This window comes from Somniosus microcephalus, unplaced genomic scaffold, assembly GCF_052327205.1.
Source record: "Somniosus microcephalus isolate GS21.2 unplaced genomic scaffold, FLI_Smic_1.0 scaffold187, whole genome shotgun sequence".
Classification (NCBI taxonomy): domain Eukaryota; kingdom Metazoa; phylum Chordata; class Chondrichthyes; order Squaliformes; family Somniosidae; genus Somniosus; species Somniosus microcephalus.
Window position 1 is genome coordinate 37,919 of NW_028225374.1, and position 20,171 is coordinate 58,089.

At 44.0% G+C, this 20,171-nt stretch overlaps 1 protein-coding gene and 1 pseudogene across 1 annotated transcript; both read left to right on the plus strand.

The window, feature by feature from the left end:
• Positions 1 to 502: 502 nt before the first annotated feature.
• LOC147082076 (beta-1,3-galactosyltransferase 5-like) lies at positions 503 to 2,242 on the plus strand (annotated as a pseudogene).
• Positions 2,243 to 18,668: 16,426 nt separating this feature from the next.
• On the plus strand, positions 18,669 to 19,764 carry LOC147082077 (putative G protein-coupled receptor 139). The gene has a single exon (XM_085980474.1). The coding sequence runs from the start codon at positions 18,700 to 18,702 to the stop codon at positions 19,762 to 19,764; it is 1,065 nt and encodes a 354-aa protein (XP_085836600.1). The 5' UTR covers positions 18,669 to 18,699.
• Positions 19,765 to 20,171: the final 407 nt, after the last annotated feature.

Consider the following 20,171-nt stretch of genomic DNA (forward strand, 5'->3'; position numbering starts at 1 on the left):
TTCGACTTTTATTATGTTAATGGCGACTTCAACTTATTATATTAGACCAGTTACTGGGTTTTAAAGTCAGGGACAGAGGAACACCAGCCCAACAAGTTAAGAGCTGCTATGATGATTCGGCATTAACGTTTACATTACCAAGGCGAGTAAATGGAGATCAGATACAGATCAACCATGATCCAATTGAATGGCAGAACATGTTCGATGGGGTGAATGGCCTTCTACTATTCCTATGTTACTAATCAAGCCAAATAATCTTAAATTGCTAAGTGTTTCCCCTTGCATTGCCCGGATACCACCAAAATCAATGTGTTTATTTTGTTTTACAGTTGATTCAAAACATGAAGATCTTTCCTGGTGCAATATGTGGTTTCAAATTTCGTCCAAAAAAATGTTTACTTTTTTTGTGATCCTTTTGGTGACACTTGGTATATTTGGATATTTACTCTGCAACATTCCTGACCCTTGTCTTTACACAGAATTAAATGACACTTCCTATTTAATGTGACCTGATAGGAGATGTGATATCAGTCCCACATTTCTGGTCCTTCTCATCACCAGTGCCTAGGACTAGTTCGAAGCTCGCTCGGTCATTTGCCAGACCTGGGGGAGAGAGCCGACAACACAGGGCAAGAGGGTCATGACCTATATCCTGCTCGGGTACAGCCAGGAGCATCAAGAGCATCTGCTAGAGGAAGGTTTGCTGCACAAAGACATCATACAGAAAGAGTTCAGCGACACTTATTACTACCTGAACACCAAGGTGCTGATGGGACTGGAATGGGTGAGCCAATTTTGTCCGTCTGCCTCCTTTGTGATGAACACCGATTCAGACATGTTTGTCAATGTTGATTATTTAAGAGATCTCTTGTCGTGAACCAGTCGCAGGAACATCTACACCGGCCACATACAGAGATATGCAAGACCTGTCAGGGACAAATCCAGCAAATGGTACGTGAGTGAACAGGAATACTCTCTGGAAATGTATCTGCCATACTGCTCCGGCACTGGGTACGTGCTCTCAACTGATGTCGCCTGCCGAGTTTGGAACGTTGTGAATACCGTCCCGAAATTGAAACTCGAGGACGTTTTTGTCGGTCTCTCTCTGGCTAAGTTGAAGATAGCGCCGGTGGAACTCTACTCATGGCAAACGTTCCACATTTCAAAGGTCCCATTTTCTGTTTGTGACTTTTGTAAATTCATGGCCTCTCATAGGGTGAAACCCTCCAACTGCTGATCTACTAGAAGACACTGGCAGATGCAGAAACTGAGGACTGCCCTGGAGATACGTTAAGGGGGCCAACTTGTCCTTTGCCCCTCCAAATGCCACTTGCTCCAGTCCATTTATTGAGAGGCATCACTGCATGCTGTCTGAACCCATCACTGCGGCCGCAGGGGTGCAGGCAGAATACTCACTGCCCCTCCAAAATAAGCTGTGTCAAGTGCACTAAGGTGTTTCTCGGAGATTCGACAAGGTGTTACGGTTATCTACCCTTTATTGGAATTTGTAGATCTCCTTTGATTCACTACATTCTGTTCACTTTTAGGAAGGTTAGCTCCAGTATCGACTTCCATGCTGTAATTAAATGCTCCTTCCAGTTGTGGTGCTGCCGAGCCTCAGTTTGACATCTCCCACTTCCTCCGCCTGTATCAGAGAGAAGCCAAATCCACATCTCCGCTTCCCAAATTGCCATTTACCTCGATTTATGACCACAAATAATAATATAAATTCAAGATATGTAAAGATGTTCATTTTTAAGGGAGTTAGCCATTGAACCAGAGAGAAGATGAGATTAATTTTTGTCTCGCAGCAACTTCTTATGATCTGGAATGCAGTGCTTTGAAATGGTTGTGGAAGCAGTTTCAATAGTAACTTTCAAATTAATTGGATAAATTCTTCAAGGGGAAATCATGCTGGGCTATGGGGAAGGATCAGAGGAGTGGGACTAAATAGAGGCTCTTTCACAGAGCCGGCACAGAAACAAGTTTCTTGATCAATCAATAAATTTAATCAAAGAGATGGTTGAAAATAATATCTGTCATTTTTTTCAGTAACTGAAATGTCTAATCTTCAAAATAAGTATCTAAATAAAAACAAAAATATCATTTTCGCATCAACATCATTCAATCTAATGATTGCATTGTTTTAAATATTTATTTCAGGGCCTTCCATGAAGATTTACCTTCAAAGCCTCAGCATATCTCAGAAACTTGGGTTTACATGAAGATTTTTAACCTTTGAATTGTTAAATAAATCTTTCAAAGTCACATGTACATTCTAAGATGTTCGAATTTCTGAATCCCAGAAAGCCACATTTCATATTTCCCCCAACTACCTAACAACAGTGCCGTTCTCTGTGTTCACAAACTTTTAGGCCACATTCCCAGTGCTCGCTGATCCCAAGTCTGGACTCAGTGCTCTGACACCCTGAGATCCGCAATCATTTTCCCAGGGCCCTAAAACTAATGCTAAACCGTGAAACCTCAATGTACAAAAAAAACGTCGCTCTTACAAAACGGAAACTATCCATTCCGCCCAATCAGTCAATTACTTTATTTACCCTCCACACGAGCAAATAGCTCCACATTGACCGCCCCTGTTCCAAAACAAGTTGCGAATTTCAAGGTAATTGACAGGAAAGCCAGTGACGTCATGAGGAAATATTATTTTTGTACAGCGAGTCGTTGTTATCGGGAATGCAACACCTGAAAGGGTGGTGGGGACAGAATCAATAGTAATTTGCAAAATGGAATTGGAAACGGCAATAACCGTTGCTGTAAAATCCGTCTCACGGCATGTTATGAAACAATGAGAGTTTATTCTGTCCCGTTACAAGTTTAAATGTCCCTGTACTCCTAATTTATAGGAGGGGGCAGTCTCTCACTTTATTTCCCCATTAAACTGGATCCACAACGAATTCAGCTGTAACTTGCGCGAAATTTTTGGCAGAGATAACAGAAGTTCTCTCCCCGAGCGGGGCCTCACACACAGCTGGAAGATTAACTGATGTTCCCGGGTTAATTGTCCCCGTTTAACCATAAGATGATGGGACGATAAAGGGTTACTCGATGCGGCAAATGTATTTGGAGATTTGTCATGGTTCATGTCGGGACAAGTGACAAAGGGCAAAAAGGGCGGCGTTCTAGCTGAGGGATTATGTGGAGTGAGGAGCTAAATTATCAACCAGGTCTTCAAGGGTGCTAATCTCAGCATTATTACCCGGGCCACGTTCTAATTGTTAAAGAGACAAGCAGACCAGAAAAGTGAACACATGGCTGGATGAGTGGTGTATGAGGGAGGGGATCCATTTCATGGGGCAAAGTACAGGGCAAAGAGATAGCCATACCGTTGGAACATGTTGTACCTGAACTAAGACAGAACCAAGGTCCTAGTGGAACGTATAAATAGCGAGGCAAAAACACATTATTCTCATAAATGGGGTGGGGGGAGGATTCAGTCATAAACAACAGTAAAAATTATAATTGAACGATAAAAAGGATTAGAGCAGATTGCAGGTCATGACGTGATACTCCAGTGAAGGGAGTACTAAAATAATTAAAGCAGTTACAGCAGGCGAGACAAATAAGAAAGGTGTTAAGTTGAACGGTGTAAGAAAGACCGCATCAGGTCAAATACGTGTGCTACATACTAATATATGGGGTATAAGCAATACATTGAATGAATTGGAGGCTGCAATGTGTCAAATGAATCCGAGTTTGCAGATGATACAAAGTTGGATGTGAAAGTAAGGTGTGAGGCAAATGCAAAGATGATGCAAAGCAATATAGACAGGTTACGTGAGTGGGAAAGAACATGGATGATGGAATATAAGATGGAGATGTGTGACCTTATCCACTTTGGTAAGAAAAAGAGGAAAACAGAATATTTTTAAATGGTGGAAGATTTGGTCATTTTGGACTTCAATTGAAACTATGTGTCCTTCTACACTGCAAGTTAGCCTGCAGGTGCAGTTAGGAAAGCAAATGACATATTAGCTGTGTGGTGGACCTGCGAGAGGCATAGAGTCAGCGAGAGGAGGATAAAAAGAGCGTGGAGAGGAGGCCTGGTACCGGAGCTGAGCGGTGGACCTGTGAGAGGCACAGAGCCAGTGAGAGGAAGAATAAAAGAGCACGGAGAGGAGGACTGGGACCGGAGCTGAGCGGTGGACCTGTGAGAGGCACAGAGCCAGCGAGAGGAAGAATAAAAGAGCACGGAGAGGAGGACTGGGACCGGAGCTGAGCGGCGGACCTGCGAGAGGCACAGAGTCAGCGAGAAGAGGATAAAAAGAGTGCTGAGAGGAGGCCTGGGACTGTAGCTGAGCGGCGGACCTGTGAGAGGCACAGTGTCAGCGAGAGGAGGATATAAAGAGCATGGAGAGGAGGACTGGGACCGGAGCTGAGCGGTGGACCTGGGAGAGGCAGAGAGTCAGCGAGAGGAAGAATAAAAGAGCACGGAGAGGAGGACTGGGACCGGAGCTGTGTGGTGGACCTGTGAGAGGCACAGAGTCAGCGAGAGGAAGAATAAAAGAGCACGGAGAGGAGGACTGGGACCGGAGCTGAGCGGCGGACCTGCGAGAAGCACAGAGTCAGCGAGAGGAGGATAAAAAGAGTGCTGAGAGGAGGCCTGGGACTGGAGCTGAGCGGCAGAAATGCGAGAGGCACAGTGTCAGCGAGAGGAGGATATAAAGAGCATGGAGAGGAGGCCTGGGACCGGAGCTGAGTGGCGGACTTGCGAGAGGCACAGAGTCAGCGAGAGGAGAGAGAGAAGTAAAAATAATTGAAGTGTGACGTCACCAGAAAGCAGGTAAGTGATTGGTTGGTGAATATTGCTCTCTTTCTCGCTTTTTTTCCAAATTTAATTTCCGTTTTTTATAGTTTCTAGGGTTCCTGTTGCATAGCGGTGAGTGCTGGTAAAGAAGGGCACTGAGTATATAATTTAATTGTAGTGTAATTAGCGGTATTGATTTGATTTAATTTAATTTGAATTAATTAAAGGGTAATTAATGGCAGAACTGCTCGGCTCTGTGGCATGCTCCTCCTGCTCTATGTGGGAAATCAGGGACACTTGGTGTGTCCCTGATGATCAAATGTGCGGGAAGTGTATCCAGCTGCAGCTACAATCAGACCACATTGTGGCGCTGGAGCTGCGAATGAATATATACTGAAGCATTTGCGATGCTGAGCACATTGTGCATAGCATGTATAGGGAGTTGGTCACACCGCAGGTAAAGTCTGCACAGGCAGGAAGGGATTGGGTGACAACCAGGCAGACTAGTAAGCGCAGGCAGGTAGTGCAGTGGTCACCTGTGGCCATCCCACTTTCAAAGAGATATACCACTTTGGATATTGTTGAGGGGGTTGGGTTCTCGGGAGAAGGCAGCAGCAGCCAACTTTCTGGCAGCATGGGTAGTCATGCTGCACAGGATGGGAGGAAAATGTGCGGGAGAGCTATAGTGATAGGGTATGCTATTGAAAGAGGAATAGGAAGGCGTTTCTGTGGCCACAAATGAGACTCCAGAATGGGATGTTGCCTCCCTGGTGCAAGGGTCAAGGATGTCTCGGAGCAGCTGCGGGGCATTCTGGAGGTGGAGGGTGAACAGCCAGTTGCCGTAGTGCAGATATGTACCAACAATATAGGTAAAAAACTGCATGAGGTCCTAAAAGCTGAATATAGGGAGTTAGGAGGTACATTAATAAATAAGCCCTCAAAGGTAGTAATCTCAGGATTGCTACCAGTGCCACGTGTCTGGTTAGTGTAGAAATAGAAGGATATTTCAGCTGAATACTTGGCTAGAGGATTGGTGCAAGGGGGAGGGCTACAAATTCATGGGACAATGGAACCAGTTCTGGGGGTGGTGGGACAAGTAAAAAGTGGACGGTTTGCACCTGGGCAGGACCGGAACCGATGTCCTAGGGGCAATGTTTGCTAATGCTGTTGGGGAGGGTTTAAACTAAAATGGCAGGGGGCTGGAAACCTGTGCAAGGCGACAGAGGAAAGGTAAGCAATGGATAGAAACAAAAGGCAGGAAGGAGAAAAGCAAAATTGGAAGGCAGAGAAATCAAGTGTGGAAATCAAACAGGGCCACATTGGAGAATAATTCTAAACAGGACTAAGAGTGTTAAAAAATCAAGCCTGAGATCTTTGAGTTTAATGTGAGGAGCATTCATAATAAGGTGGATGAATTAGCTGCGTATATAGATGTAAACGGGAATGAGATCATTAGGATTATGGAGACTTGGCTCCAGGGGGACCAAGACTGGGAATTGAACATCCAGGGGTATTCAATATTCAGGAAGGAAAGGAAAAAAGGAAAAAGAGGTGGAGTAGTATTGCTGGTTAAAAAGGAGATCAGCAATAGTAAGGGAGAATATTAGCTCTGATGTTGTGGAAATTGTATGGGAATAGCTGAGCAATACCAAGGGGAAGAAAACGTTAGTGGGAGTTGTATACAGACCCCCAAACAGTAATGCTGAGTTTGGGGATGGCATTTAACGGCAAATTAGAGAAGCCTGCAATAAGCGCAGTGCAGGTATCATGGTTGACTCTAATCTACATATAGATCGAGCTAACCAAATTAATAAAAATACTGTGGAGGAGGAATTCGTAGAGTGCATACGGGATGGTTTCCTGGACCAATATGTTGTGGAACCGACTCGAGATCAGGCCATCTTAGACTGGGTATTATGCAATGAGAAAGGATTAATTAACAATCTTGTTCTCCGAGGCCCCTTGGGGAGGAGCGATCAAAATATGATGGAAATCATCTTTAAAATGTAAGAAGTCACACAACACCAGGTTATAGTCCAACAGCTTTATTTGAAGTCACAAGCTTTCGGAGCGCTGCTCCTTCATCAGGTGAAGTGGAGAGATGCATAAAGACACAGCTTATATAGTCAGAGAATAATGTTAGATGTTTACAGGTAATCTTTCTAACTGCCATTTATCACACCTCGGCAGAGAGATAATCACAGCAATCAAAGGTGTGAATGGTGTCCAAACAAGTCACTCAGGAAAACATTATATCAAAGAACAATGAGGTGGGGTCACAAGGGGTCAAGGACATTCAGCCTCTGATCTGCGGGTAAGCATTCTCCAAGGTGGCCTTTGAGACACACGACAATGCAAAATCGTCAAGCAGAAACTGATAGCCAAGTTCCGCACCCACGAGGACGGTCTGAACCGGGATCTTGGGTTCAAGTCACGCTACATGTAACCCCACCTGACGTAAGGTCATCCAGACTCGAGTCATCATTGGCTTATTCTCTCTACACAGATGTGGCCGGACCTGCTGTGATTTCCAGCAAAAAAAATGTTTTTTGTCTGTTTTTCTGTTTTTCACACAGACCCCAGCATCTGCAACATTTGACCCCTTGTGACCCCACCTCATTGTTCTTTGATGTAATGTTTTCCTGACTGACCTGTTTGGACACCATTCACACTTTTGATTGCTGTGATTATCTCTCTGCCGAGTTGTGATAAATGGCAGTTAGAAAGATTACCTTTAAACATCTGACATTATTCTCTGACTATATAAGCTGTGTCTTTGTGCATCTCTCCTCTTCACCTAATGAAGGAGCAGCGCTCCGAAAACTTGTGACTTCAAATAAAGCTGTTGAACTATAACCTGGAGTTGTGTGACTTCTTACATTTGTCCACCCCAGTCTAACTCCGGCATCTCCACACCATCATTAAAATGGAGAGTGAGGCAGTTGACTCAGAGACTAGGCTCCTGAATTTAACTAAAAGAAACTAGGAGGATATGAGGCACGAGTTGGCTAGGATTGATTGGTGAACGTTACTTAAAGGGCTGACGGTGTACAGGCAATGGCAAACATTTAAAGATCGCATGGATGAACTCCCAAATTTGGTCATCCCTGTTTGTCATAAAAATAAAACAAAAAAGGTGACTCAACCGTGGTGACAAGATACATTATGGATAGCATAAGAAACAAGGAGAGGACGTGTAATTTGGCCAGAAAAAGCAGCAAACCTGAGGGTTGGGAGCAGTTTAGGATTCAGCAAAGGAGGACAAAGGGATTAATTAAGAGGGGTAAAATAGATTATGAGAGCAAGCTAGCTGGAAACATAAAAACTGACTGTAAAAGGTTCTATAGATATGTGATGAGAAAAAGATGGGTGAAGTCATGCGTAGGTCCCTTGCAGTCAGAATCAGAGGAATTTATAAAGGGGAACAAAGAAAAGGCAGGCCAATTAAATACATACATTCGTACTGTCTTCACAAAGGAGGACACAAATAACCTCCCAGTGATCTCGGGGAACATAGGATCTAATCAGAGGGAGGAATTGAATGACATCAGTATTTGAAGGTAAGTGGTGTTAGGGAAATTGACGGGATTGAAGGCCGATAAATCCCCAGGGTCTGATAATCTGCACCCTAGGATAGTTAAGAATGCCCTAGAAATAGTAGATGCATTGCTGCTCATCTTACAAAGATCTATAGACTCTGTAACAGTTCCCATGGATTGGAGGAGAGCTAATGTAACCCCACTATTTAAAAAAGTTGGCAGAGAGAAAACGGGGAATTATGGACTGGTAATCTGACATCGGTAGTGGGGAAAAAGCTAGAGTCCATTATAAAAGATGTAAAAGCAGAGCACTTGGAAAACAGTGACAGGATCGGACAAAGTCAACATGGATTTACAAAAGGAAAATCATGCTTGACTGATCTACTGGAAATTATTGATGATGTAACTGGTAGAACATATAAGGGAGAACGAGTAGATGTGGTGTATTTAACTTTCAGAAGGCTTTCGATAAGGTCCCGCATAAGAGATTAGCGTGCAAAGTTAAAGCACATGGGATTGGGGGTAAGGTACTGTCTTTGATAGAGAACTGGTTGGCAGACAGGAAGCAAAGAGTTGGAATAAAAGGGTCTTTTTCCGAGTGGCAGGCTGTGACTAGTGGTGTACCGCAGGGATCAGTGCTAGGACCCCAGCTATTCAAAATATATATAAATGATCTAGCCGAGGGAACTAGATGTAATATCTCCAAGTTTGCAGATGACAAATAGGTGGGTGGGCGTGTGTGCTGTGCGGAGGGTGCTGAGAATCTCCCATATTATATTGACAGGTTGGGTGATTGGGCAGATGCATGGCAAATGCAGTATAATGTGGATAAATGCGTGGTTTTCCACTTCGGTTGCAATACAGGAAGACAGCTTATTATCTGAACAGCAATTGATTGGGAAAAGTGGAAGTGCAACGATGCCTGAGTGTCCTTGTGCACCAGTCGCTGAAGGTAAGCATGAAGGTGCAGCTGGTGGTTAAGGAGGCATATGGTATGTTGGCCTTCATAGTGAGAGGATTCATGTACAAGAGCAAGGATGTATTGTTGCAATTTTACAGGGCCTTGATGAGACCACACCTTGAGTACTGTGTGCAGTTTTGGTCGCCTTATCTGAGGAAGGATGTTCTTGCAATGGAGGGAGTGCAGCGAAGATTCACCAGACTGATACATGGGATGGCAGGAATGACGTATGAGGAGAGATTGGGTCGATTAGGCCTGTATTCGCTAGAGTTTAGAAGAATGAGAGGGGAGCTCATTGAAACTTATAAAATTCTAACAGTACTGGACACACTAGATGCAGGAAGGTTGTTCCCGATGGCGGGGGAGTCCAGAACCAGGTGTCATAGTCTAATGATAAGGGGTAAGCCATTTGGGACTGAGATGAGTAAGAATTTCTTCACCCAGAGAGTGGTGAACGTATGGAATTCTTTACCACACAAGGCAGTTGATGCCAATTCATTAAATATATTCAAGAACGAGTTAGATATATTTCTTTAGGCTAAGGGCATCAAGAGATAAGTGGAGAAAACAGGGACATGGTACTGAATTTGGATGATCATCCATGATCTCATTAAATGGCAGAACAGGCTCGAGGGGCCGAATGGCCTACTCCTGCTCTTATCTTTTCTGTTTCTATGTTTCTATTACAAACCGATTGAAGTATAATATTAAATCAGTCACTCTGCAATTTTATACGTCCTTGCTAGGGATGTTGAGGATGGGGATGTTCATTGATCTTTCTCCCTCTGGTTAGTTGTTTAATTGTCCACAACCATTTATGACTGGATGTGGCAGGACTGCAGAGCTTTGATCTGATCCATTGGTTGTTGGGTGACTTAGCTCAGTCATTAGCATGTTGCACTGCTATTTAGCATGCATGCACTCCTGTGTTTTAGCTTCACCACATTGGCACCACATTTTCAGGTACGTCGGTTGCTGCTCCTGGCATGCTCTTCTATATGCTTCATTGAACCAGGGATGTTCCCCTGGCTTGATGGTAATGGCAGAATGATGGATATGCCAGGCCATTATAAGATCGCAGAGGGAACCTGGATCCAATTGATTCGAGGTTGAACCGTACTGGGGACAATAATTTCTCCTTATGCAGCACAAGCAAGGCTTAATACATTACACTGTTTGAGCAGTCGTTTGGAGAGGACACTTGAGACTTACATTAATCTGTTAATCTCCGGGTAGAAGCGCAACCGTGAAAAAGTTGCACCCTATGTCTCTGGTCACTCCTCTTCCTTTTTCTCCCGAGTGTCTCCTTGAATCTTCCTGAAATCTTCTACACAATGACCCAGAAATTCGGGTCCCCATGCAAGAGTACACGCTGGGTACTCATGCATCGGCCCAACGAAAGTGCCGGTTTTGTGCATGCACTGCACATGCGTGGGAAACCGGAACTTCCATTCCCTTGAAAGAAGGGGTTGACAGGTGGAACGCGTGCACCAGAGAGGCAGTGCGTGCGCATCAAACTTACGTTTTTTTTGCAGGTTTCTCCGGGAGGGTAAGTCTCCAGCAGTTACACTTTTACAAAGCAGACGCAAGGCCTGCTTCTAACAAGGTAAGTGGTGAATTAATTAAAGTTAAAACATTTTTCCACAGGTTTATTATTCTTAAATACTTTAGCGAAAGATAATGTTATTTTTAGCCCCATTAGAATATGTAATTAATTTTTTCAAAATTTTAAATTATTGTTTAAAATAGTTGTTTCTTGTTATTTATAGATATTTAAAAAATATTGTCCCAGAAATTCGGGTCCCCACTCGAGAGTACGCTCTCGATACTCACGTGTAGGCCCAACCAAAGTGCCGGTTTTGTGCATGCACTGCACATGCGTGGGAAATCGGAACTTCCGTTGCCTTGAAAGAAGGGGTTGACAGATGGAATGCGTGCGTCAGAGAGGCAGCACGTGCGCATCGAATTTATGTTTTTTTTGCAGGGTTCTCCGGGAGTGTAAGTCTCCAACAGTTACACTTTTAAAAAGTAGGCGCAAGGCCTGGTTTTGACAAGGTAAGTGGTGAATTAATTACAATTAAAACATTTTTCCACAGGTTTATTATTTTTAAATGCTTTAAAGAAAGGTAAGTTTATTTTTAACCCAGTTAGAACATGTAATTAATCTTTTCAAAAGTGTAAATTATTGTTTAAAATAGTTATTTCATATAATTCATAGTTGTTATAAAAATGTGATTTTGTAAAATTAATTGAAGTTTTAGTGATGTTTTGGGGCTTATAGTATTTATAGGTTTGACAGCTCTTCCTGTCAAATTTATGAATGAAGCATTCCCTGCTACCATTGGTTCTCCATGGCCCACATGATCCCAGGGGATGCTTTGAACTAACTACGCCCCTGGTATACGCAAGCACTATGCGCCGGCAGTTGCAGGTGGCCCAGGATTGGAATACCACGGGGGCCCACAGCACAACGTCCAGCGCGCAAGGTAAGTGCAGGTTAGAGGCTTGTGCCCTCGGGAAGCCTCTGACACGAATTTCTGGGCCTTTGTGTCTGTTAAGATCCCCCTGTTATACACTTACTCGCATTCAAAACCTTTTGGACTCTTACTGTGCAATTGCTGGCTGCCATCCAAAAGCCCTCAAATCAAATCACAGAGATGCCACGTCCGCTCCTACTTGGCTTACGCATGTTCTAGACATAAGTGAATAATACATCAACTGTTTTTGACCAACAAGACACATATTTGGGTTAATTATGGCAATACAACGGCACATGTCTCCAGTTTGCAGAGATATAGCGTCCTAACTGTTTCTGTGAAAGGCTTAGGTTTTAGTTTCGTTGGAGAAGTCGTAACATTCCATTACAGTGGCAGCTACACCTGACCTTGCCTCTCAGGCTAGTTGCACTCTATGTATCATCCTTACTGTGGCTAATATCCACCTTTCACCCACAACCTCCCTATTCGGCTATAGCAATTCTCTTTCTCATCCATAAGCTTACAGCATAAGTACATCATTTTAATTATAAGCGCAATGATTACAAAAATATAATTCAGGTTACCATTACATAAAAATGATGATAACAGATTTCTACATTTAATTCATATCCATGATTATAACCTCATTACAGATGATTGGATTGGAGGCAGTTATAGAGTGGTGTTCCCCAGAGGTCTGTACAAGGACCATTGCTTATCTTGATATATATTAATGACTTGAGCTTGGGTTTACAGGGAACAATTCAAAATTTGCAGATGACAGAAAACTTGCAAGTATAGTGAACAGTGGGGAGGATAGTGGTAGACTTGAAGAAGACATAGGCAGGTTGGTGAAATGGGCAGACACGTGGCTGATTAAATTTAACGCAGAAAAGTGTGAAGTGTTACATTTTGGTGGGAAGAACGAGAAGAGGCAATATAAACTAAAGTGTACAATTCTAAACTGGGTGCATGAATAGCGAGACCTGAAGGTGTTGGTGCTCAAATAGTTGAAGGTGGCAGGGCAGTTTGAGAAAGCGGTTAAAGAAACATTCGGTATCCTGTGCTTCATAAATAGAGGCATAGAGTACAAAAGCAAAGAAGTTATAATGAAAGTATATAAAACACTGGTTCAGCATGAACTGGAGTATTGTGTCCAATTCTGGGCGCCACACTTTAGCAAGAATGTGACGGCCTTAGAGACATTGCAGAAAATAATTCCGAGAATGATTCCAGGGACGAGGGAATTCAGTTACGTGGATAGACTAGAAACACTGGGGATATTCCCCTTAGAGCAGAGAAGGTTGAAAGTAGATTTCATAGATATATTCAAAATCATGAGGGGTTTAGACGGAGTAGATAGAGAGAAACTGTTCCCATTGGCGAAAGGGTCGATGAACCAGAAGACACAGATTTAAGGTGATTGGGAAAAGAACCAAAAGCAACATGAGAAATATTTTTTTATGCAGCGAGTGGTTAGGACATGGAATGCACTGCCTGAAAGGCTGGTGGTGGCAGACTCCATCGGAGCTTTCAAAAGGGAATTGGATAAATACCTGAAGGAAAAAAATGCAGGGCTACGATGAAAGGGCGGGGAAGTGGGACTAGCTCAAGTGCACCTGCACAGAGCCAGCACGGGCTCGAGCGGCCGAATGGCCTCTTTCTATGCTGTAAATATTCTGTGTTTCTATGATTATCGATATTTATTATAAGATATTAAATCAATATTCTAAAATCCAATTAATGCATGATAATCTTGCACCATGGCTTTACAGATTGTGGTCTTATCCAATTTTGTGACTGCTGATGGCGCACGGCATCTAGTAGAAGCTATGTTTTGAGCTGCTAATTCTGTTCTGAATCATTTAGCAAGGTGGTCGTGCCACACAACACGTTGGAGGTTCTCCGCAGTGAATAGACGGCACTTCGTCTCGACAAGAACTGTGCGGTGGTCTCTCCTAAGTATACTGTCATAAACAGATGCATCTGCGACAAGTAGATTGCTGTGGACGAGGTCAACTAAGTTTTCCCTCGTGTTGTTTTTCTCACCACCTGCCCCAAGCTGAGTCTGGCAGCTATTTCCTTCTGGAGTCGGCCAATTCGGTCAGTAGAGGTGCTACTGAGCCAGTTTTGATTTTGGACATTTAGGTCCGCCTCTCAGAGAACATTCTGTGCCCTTGCTACCCTTAATGTTTCTTCCAATGGTGTTCAACATGAAAGAGCACTTCTTCGTCACTGATGGAGGCTGGTATGTGCTAATCAGCATGAGGTTTGCTTGCCCATGTTTGGCCTGATGGCATGAGACTTCATGAGGGCCGCAGTCAATATAGAGTATTCCCAGTGCCGCAACTTCACGAATGCATACCACACTGTTGGCACATCTTGGAGGTTTCTCCTGCTGGTGGGACAGCACATACCCACGGATGGTGATAGAGGAGCCTTGGACATTAGCTGCCGGACTGGGCTTTTGGCAGGTGGTGAGAGAACAATCACGAGAGTAAAAACTACTTGACCTCGTCCTCACCATCTACCTGTTGCAGATGCATCTGACAATTACAGCACTGATAGCAGTGACCAGCGCACGGTCCTTGTGGAGATGGAATCCCGTGCTAAATGGGATAGAATCAGATAAGATCAAGCAGCTCCAAGCTGGGCTCGGTGAGGCGCGTGGCCATCAGCTGCAGCAGCATTGTATTACACCTGAACCTGTAAACTCATGGCACAGCATATCCCTCATTATGCTGTTACCATCAAGCCAGGGCCTTTGCAACCTTCTTCAGCCAGTATTGCTGAGTGGATGAACCGTCTCAGCCTGCTCCTGAGATCGCCACCTTCACAATTAGCTCAGAAATTCGGGTCTCCACGGGTGAGTACGCACGGGGTACTCACCTGTAAGCCCAATGGAAGTGCCGGTTTCCTGCATGCACTGCACAAGCGCGGGAAACCGGCACTTCCAGTCCCCTGAACGAAGTGGTTCAGAGGTCAAACACGTGCATGGGAGAGGCTGCGCGTGCGCATCAAACTTAGGTTTCTTTTGCAGGTTTTCCCGGGAGGGTAAGCCTCCAGAAGTTAGACATGTAAAAAGCAGGCGTAAGGCCTGCTTTTTACAAGGTAAGTGGTGAATTAATTAAAATTAAAACATTTTTCCACAGGTTTATTATTTTTAAATACTTTAAAGTGAGGTAAGTTTATTTTTAGCCCCGTTAGAAAATAAAATTATTTTTTTCAAAAATTTAAATTATTGTTTAAAATAGTTATTTCATGTAATTTTTAGTTTATTTAAAAAATGTGAATTTTTTAAAACATTTATTTGAAGTTTTAGTGCTATTTTGGGGCCGAGGTATTTGTAAGTTTTGACAGCTCTTCCTGTCAATCTTATGAATGGAGCACTCCCTGCTCCGATTGGCTCTCCATGTCCCACATGATCCCAGGGGACGCACTGAACTAACTGCGCCCCTGGGATACGCAAGCACTGTGCACCGGCAGCTGGACCAGGCCCCGGATCGGAATTCCACGTGGGCCCACAGCTCAATGGCTGGCGCGCAGGGTAAGTGCAGGTCGGGGGCTCGCATCTGCGGGAAGCCCCCGACCCGAATTTCTGGGCCAATGTCAGTTTCATCCAATTCGATTCACTCCACGTGACATCAAGAAACGACTGAGCGCGCTTGATACGGCAAAGTCTGTGGCCCGACAGCATCCGGGCTGTGGTGCTGCAGATTTGTGCTCCAGATCCAGCTGCACTTCTAGCCAAGCTCTTTCAGTACAACTACAACATTGGCATCTACCGATATAGTGAAAAATTACCCCGGAATGACCTGTCAACAATAATCAGGACAAATCAAATTCGGCCAATTAACGCCTCATCACCTTACTCTCAATTATCAGCAAAGTGATGGAAGGTGTAGTCGCCATTGCTATCAAGTGTCCCTTAATGATCAATAACCTGATCATGGATGCTCAGTTTGGTTTCCACCACATTAACATGGCTCCAGATCTCATTACAGCTTATTCCAAACATGGACAAAGGATCAGAATTCCAGAGGTGAGGTAACGATGATTGCCCCAGACATCAAACAGCATTTGACCTAGTGTGACATCCAGCAGCCCTGGTAAAATTGACGTAAATGGGTTTCAGGGGGAAAATAATTCTCTGGCTGGAGTCATACCTAGCAAAAAGGAAGATTGTTGCAGGTCAGTCATATCAGCCACAGAACATCGCTGAAGTATTTCCTCAGGGCAGTGTTCGAGACACAACCATCTGAAGCAGCTTCATCATTGAAGTTCCAGCCATCATAAGAACAGAAGAGTCCGGATGTTCACTGCTGATTACAGAGTGTTCCGTTCCATTCATAGTTCTTGGGATAATGAAGCCCACATGCAGCGAGTTCAGGACAACTTGCGGGCTTGGGCTGAAAAATGGCAAGAAATATTGCTGACAGACATATGCCAGGAAATGAAAAAATCCAAAAAGAGTGAGTGTAACCACCTCCCCTTGAAAGCCAACGGCATTACCATTGTCGAAACTCCCAGCACAAACATCGTAGGAGACACCAATGACCAGAAAATTAACAGGAGGAGCCAAATAATTAATGTGGCTGCAAGAACAGGTCAGAGGTCGGGTGTTCTGCGGCGAGTATCCCACCTCCTGACTCCCCAAATTTTTTCTCCCATTTACAAGGCAGGAGTGTGATGGAATACTCCCCACTTGCCTTGATGAGTGCAGCTCCAACAACACTCAAGTAGCTCAACAGTTCCAGGACAAAGCAGCTCTCTTGATTGGCACCGATTCACCACTTTAACCATTCACTCCGTCCACCTCCGTTGCACTGTGACTGCAGTATGTACCATGTACTGCAGCAACTCGCAAAGTTTCTTCGACAGCCCCTCCCAAACATGCAAACTCTGTCGCCTGGAAGGACAAGGACAGCAGGCACATTGTGAAAACGACCACCTGCCAGTTCAACTCCAAGTTACACACTATTCAGACTTGGAATTATGTCTCCGTTTCTTCGTCGCCCTTCGGTCAAGACCCTGGAAATCCCTCCCTAACAGCACTGTGGGAGGACTTTCAACAAATGGACAGCAGTTGTTTAAGAAGGCGGCTCACCACCAAATTCTCAAGGGCAACTGGTGATGGGCAATAACGTTTGGCCTTGACTGTGCACACCAACATCCCATGAGCAAATAAAAAAAACGTCAGAAGCAGTAATGGTAGAGATGAGTCATCACCCATTGGCTTAGATTATTGTTACCAGCAGTAACATTTGAGATGGGTCACTACCAGCAATATTAAAATCGGATCACCAGGAATAATGGTGATTAGGGTCACCTACATTATTATTAGAGCCATGTAAGCACCAGTAATATGATCGTAGAGTCACCAGCAGGAATGTAACAGTAGGGGCATAGCCATTAATGTTAGAGTAGGGTCACCCCCAGTCATGTTAAAGTAGAGCCACCGCAAGTAATGTTTGAGTAGGGTCACCCCCAGTCATGTTAAAGTAGAGCCACCGCAAGTAATGTTTGTGTAGGGTCTCCCCCGTCATGTAGGTGCATCACCTGTTTGTTAGAGTAGTGTCTTCACCAGTAATGTTAGAGCAAGGGCACCACCAGTGACGTTAGAGTAGAGCCACCAACAGTAATGATAGAGTAGAGTCACCACCACTAAAGTTAGATTAGGGCCAGCACAAATAATGTTAGAGTAGGGTCACCACCAGTAATGTTAGAGTAGAGTCAGCACCACTAAAGTTAGATTAGGGTAAGCACAAATAATGTTAGAGTAGGGTCACCACCAGTAATGTTAGAGTAGGTTCACCACCTATAATGATAGAGTAGAGTCATCACCATTATTGTTGGAGTAGCGTCACCATCAGTAATGTTAGAGCCGATTCAACATCATTCATCATCACAGTAAAAAACACAGTTTAATTAGACAATGGATGAGCGACAATTTCACCAAATTAAGATGAGGCTCCAAGAAATCAACGCAATATCCGGGGGAATGTTTGCTTTATCCTTCAGGATTTACTGGACACGCGCAGAGTGCAGTGCTTCTGGGATTACTTTCCGTTAATGGATGCTAATAGACGGAGTTTCATGGACTGAGCTGTTCAATTTCCCCATTGGCGGCCCGGGCGCACTGAAGTTGAAAATCGCTCCTTGTTTGTTAAGTGACTGTAACTAAAGCCAATTATTGTGTAACCGGATTTTCCCACCGGGGCACCGATTGATCTATAAAGGGGGAGCATTTACGGATCTCAGAAACACTCAAGCCGGAACCGTAAAGTAGCTCAGAATTCACACAAATCTTAAAAACAATGGTACGGCCAATAATTCTACAGATACGGGACATTTACTACCATGTCCTCGCAGCATTTGGCATTCCCGGTAAGTCAATGTATACTGTTGCCTAATACCTGTTGACTATCTCAGTGTTAATGTAACAGATTCCGAGCATGTCCACACTGCAGAGTCATTTATTCACCGGGATCAGTCGGTGAAAATCAACGGCAATCACAGTCGCCCGCGCGACCGCTGAGGTGCTGTTCCGGTCGCTGGATCGCGGGCACCGGGCGCTCAATGTTCCTCCCTATACTGAGGGAGGGCGAGGCTGATTCCACGGCCTCCCCAACAACACATAGCTAAGTAAAGAATGTGTTGCTCAGTGCCCATCGTAATCACGTCTTTTGTGCCGTTGTTCCCTGTCTACATTATGTTGATAATAACTCGGACTGCAAAAACTTCCATCCAACAGGCGTTTTACGAAATAAATTCCACGCTGGAAGGAGCTCCCCTCCTCTCTGCAGCGTTTGAGTATAACTTGAACGCTTGTTTTTTATCGGAGTTGAGAATTTTATTTGAATTATATCTTTCCATTAATTGCCGTGTAATTATATTTAATACTTGACTGAAGTTTGCTGGACGGACGGCGTGTTTTCAGCCCCTCGATATTGAATGTTCAGTGATTTCATTCCTTTAAATAAAGTGTCTTCACCATCGCCTATGTTAATTAAAAAATCCGTGCGATTAACGCTAAATAGGGACACATCTGAACATTTCCCCACAATAATCTGTGAGATTTATCTGAATGACCCCGTTACTGACCTCTTGTTGCTCCTTCTTACAGCGAACCTACTGACAATCGTGATTCTCTCCAGAGGAAACTGCGGCCTTTCCAGATGTATCTCTGTCTACATGGTGGCCATGGCAACAGCAGATCTACTGGTCATGATCGTCAATTTATTAGTGAACCGCATTTTACGTTATTACTTTCCACATACATTCCTGTCGTTAACTGCTGTCTGTAAGTTCATTATATACCTGCAATGTGTCGCACTCTATCTGTCGGTGTGGTTTACAGTCTCGTTCACATTTGACCGATTTGTAGCTATATGTTGTAAGAAGTTTAAATCCAAGTATTGCACAGTAAGAACTGCAGCTGCGGTTTTAACAACGATCTCTGTCCTGATCTGTTTACAGAGCCTCCTCTATTGGTTTGCATTTGAACCTGAGCGAATAATTAACAATGTTCACTGGGGTTGCCGCTCCAGAGCGGAGTTTATTTCATCGCCTGTAGGTGTGGCGTTTTCCTGGTTACGTAGCATTTGTTTTTCTTGGCTTAGTTATGCTTTGATATTACTGTTTAATTGTTTGACAGCCAGACGTATTTTAGTGGCCAGTCGAGCCCGCAGGGGACTCCGGGGTCACAGCAGTGAGAATCATAGCGATCCAGAGATAGAGAGCCGAAGGAAATCGATCATTTTACTGTTCTCTGTATCGGGCAGTTATATATTGTTGTGGCTGACAGCTGTAGTATCTGTTTTAACTGCCAGTCTGATAAGCACCGTGCATTACAAAGGAGATTATGCAGCCCCTGCCTATATTGCCACTGAAACCGGATATATGCTCATGTATTTGAGTTCCTGTACAAACACGTGCATTTATGCAGCTACACAAACTAAATTCAGGGAAGAGTTAAAGCAGCTGATGAAAACTCCTTTGACATTTATTTGCAAATAAATAAACAAAAGAACAAAATTTCTGGTCCAAACTAGAGAGCAAATACTATGGTTTGCTGTAGTGAAAATTGAAAGGCATCAGAGAACAGTTACTTCACTTTGTGTCTTGTGTTTGATGTCTGCTGCTTTCCCCTGGTGAACATAATCGATACCCGCTAAAACAGCGCACTTCCCGCTCAAGATCCAAAGGGAACAGTTATGACTGAGCTTCAGCAGTGGAGTAGAACATGTGGGCGTCAGCGTTAACCTGCTTACACCGTAGTTACTGGTATGAGACGCCCCGGTATAATTAATAGTTAAAGGTTTCTTTAATGTAGAACCTATGTGATACAATCGTGGTTTTCTGCAATTCTGTAATGTTGGTGTGAATGTTGCAGGCGCTGGTCTCCCCATCAGACTCCTCCCCAC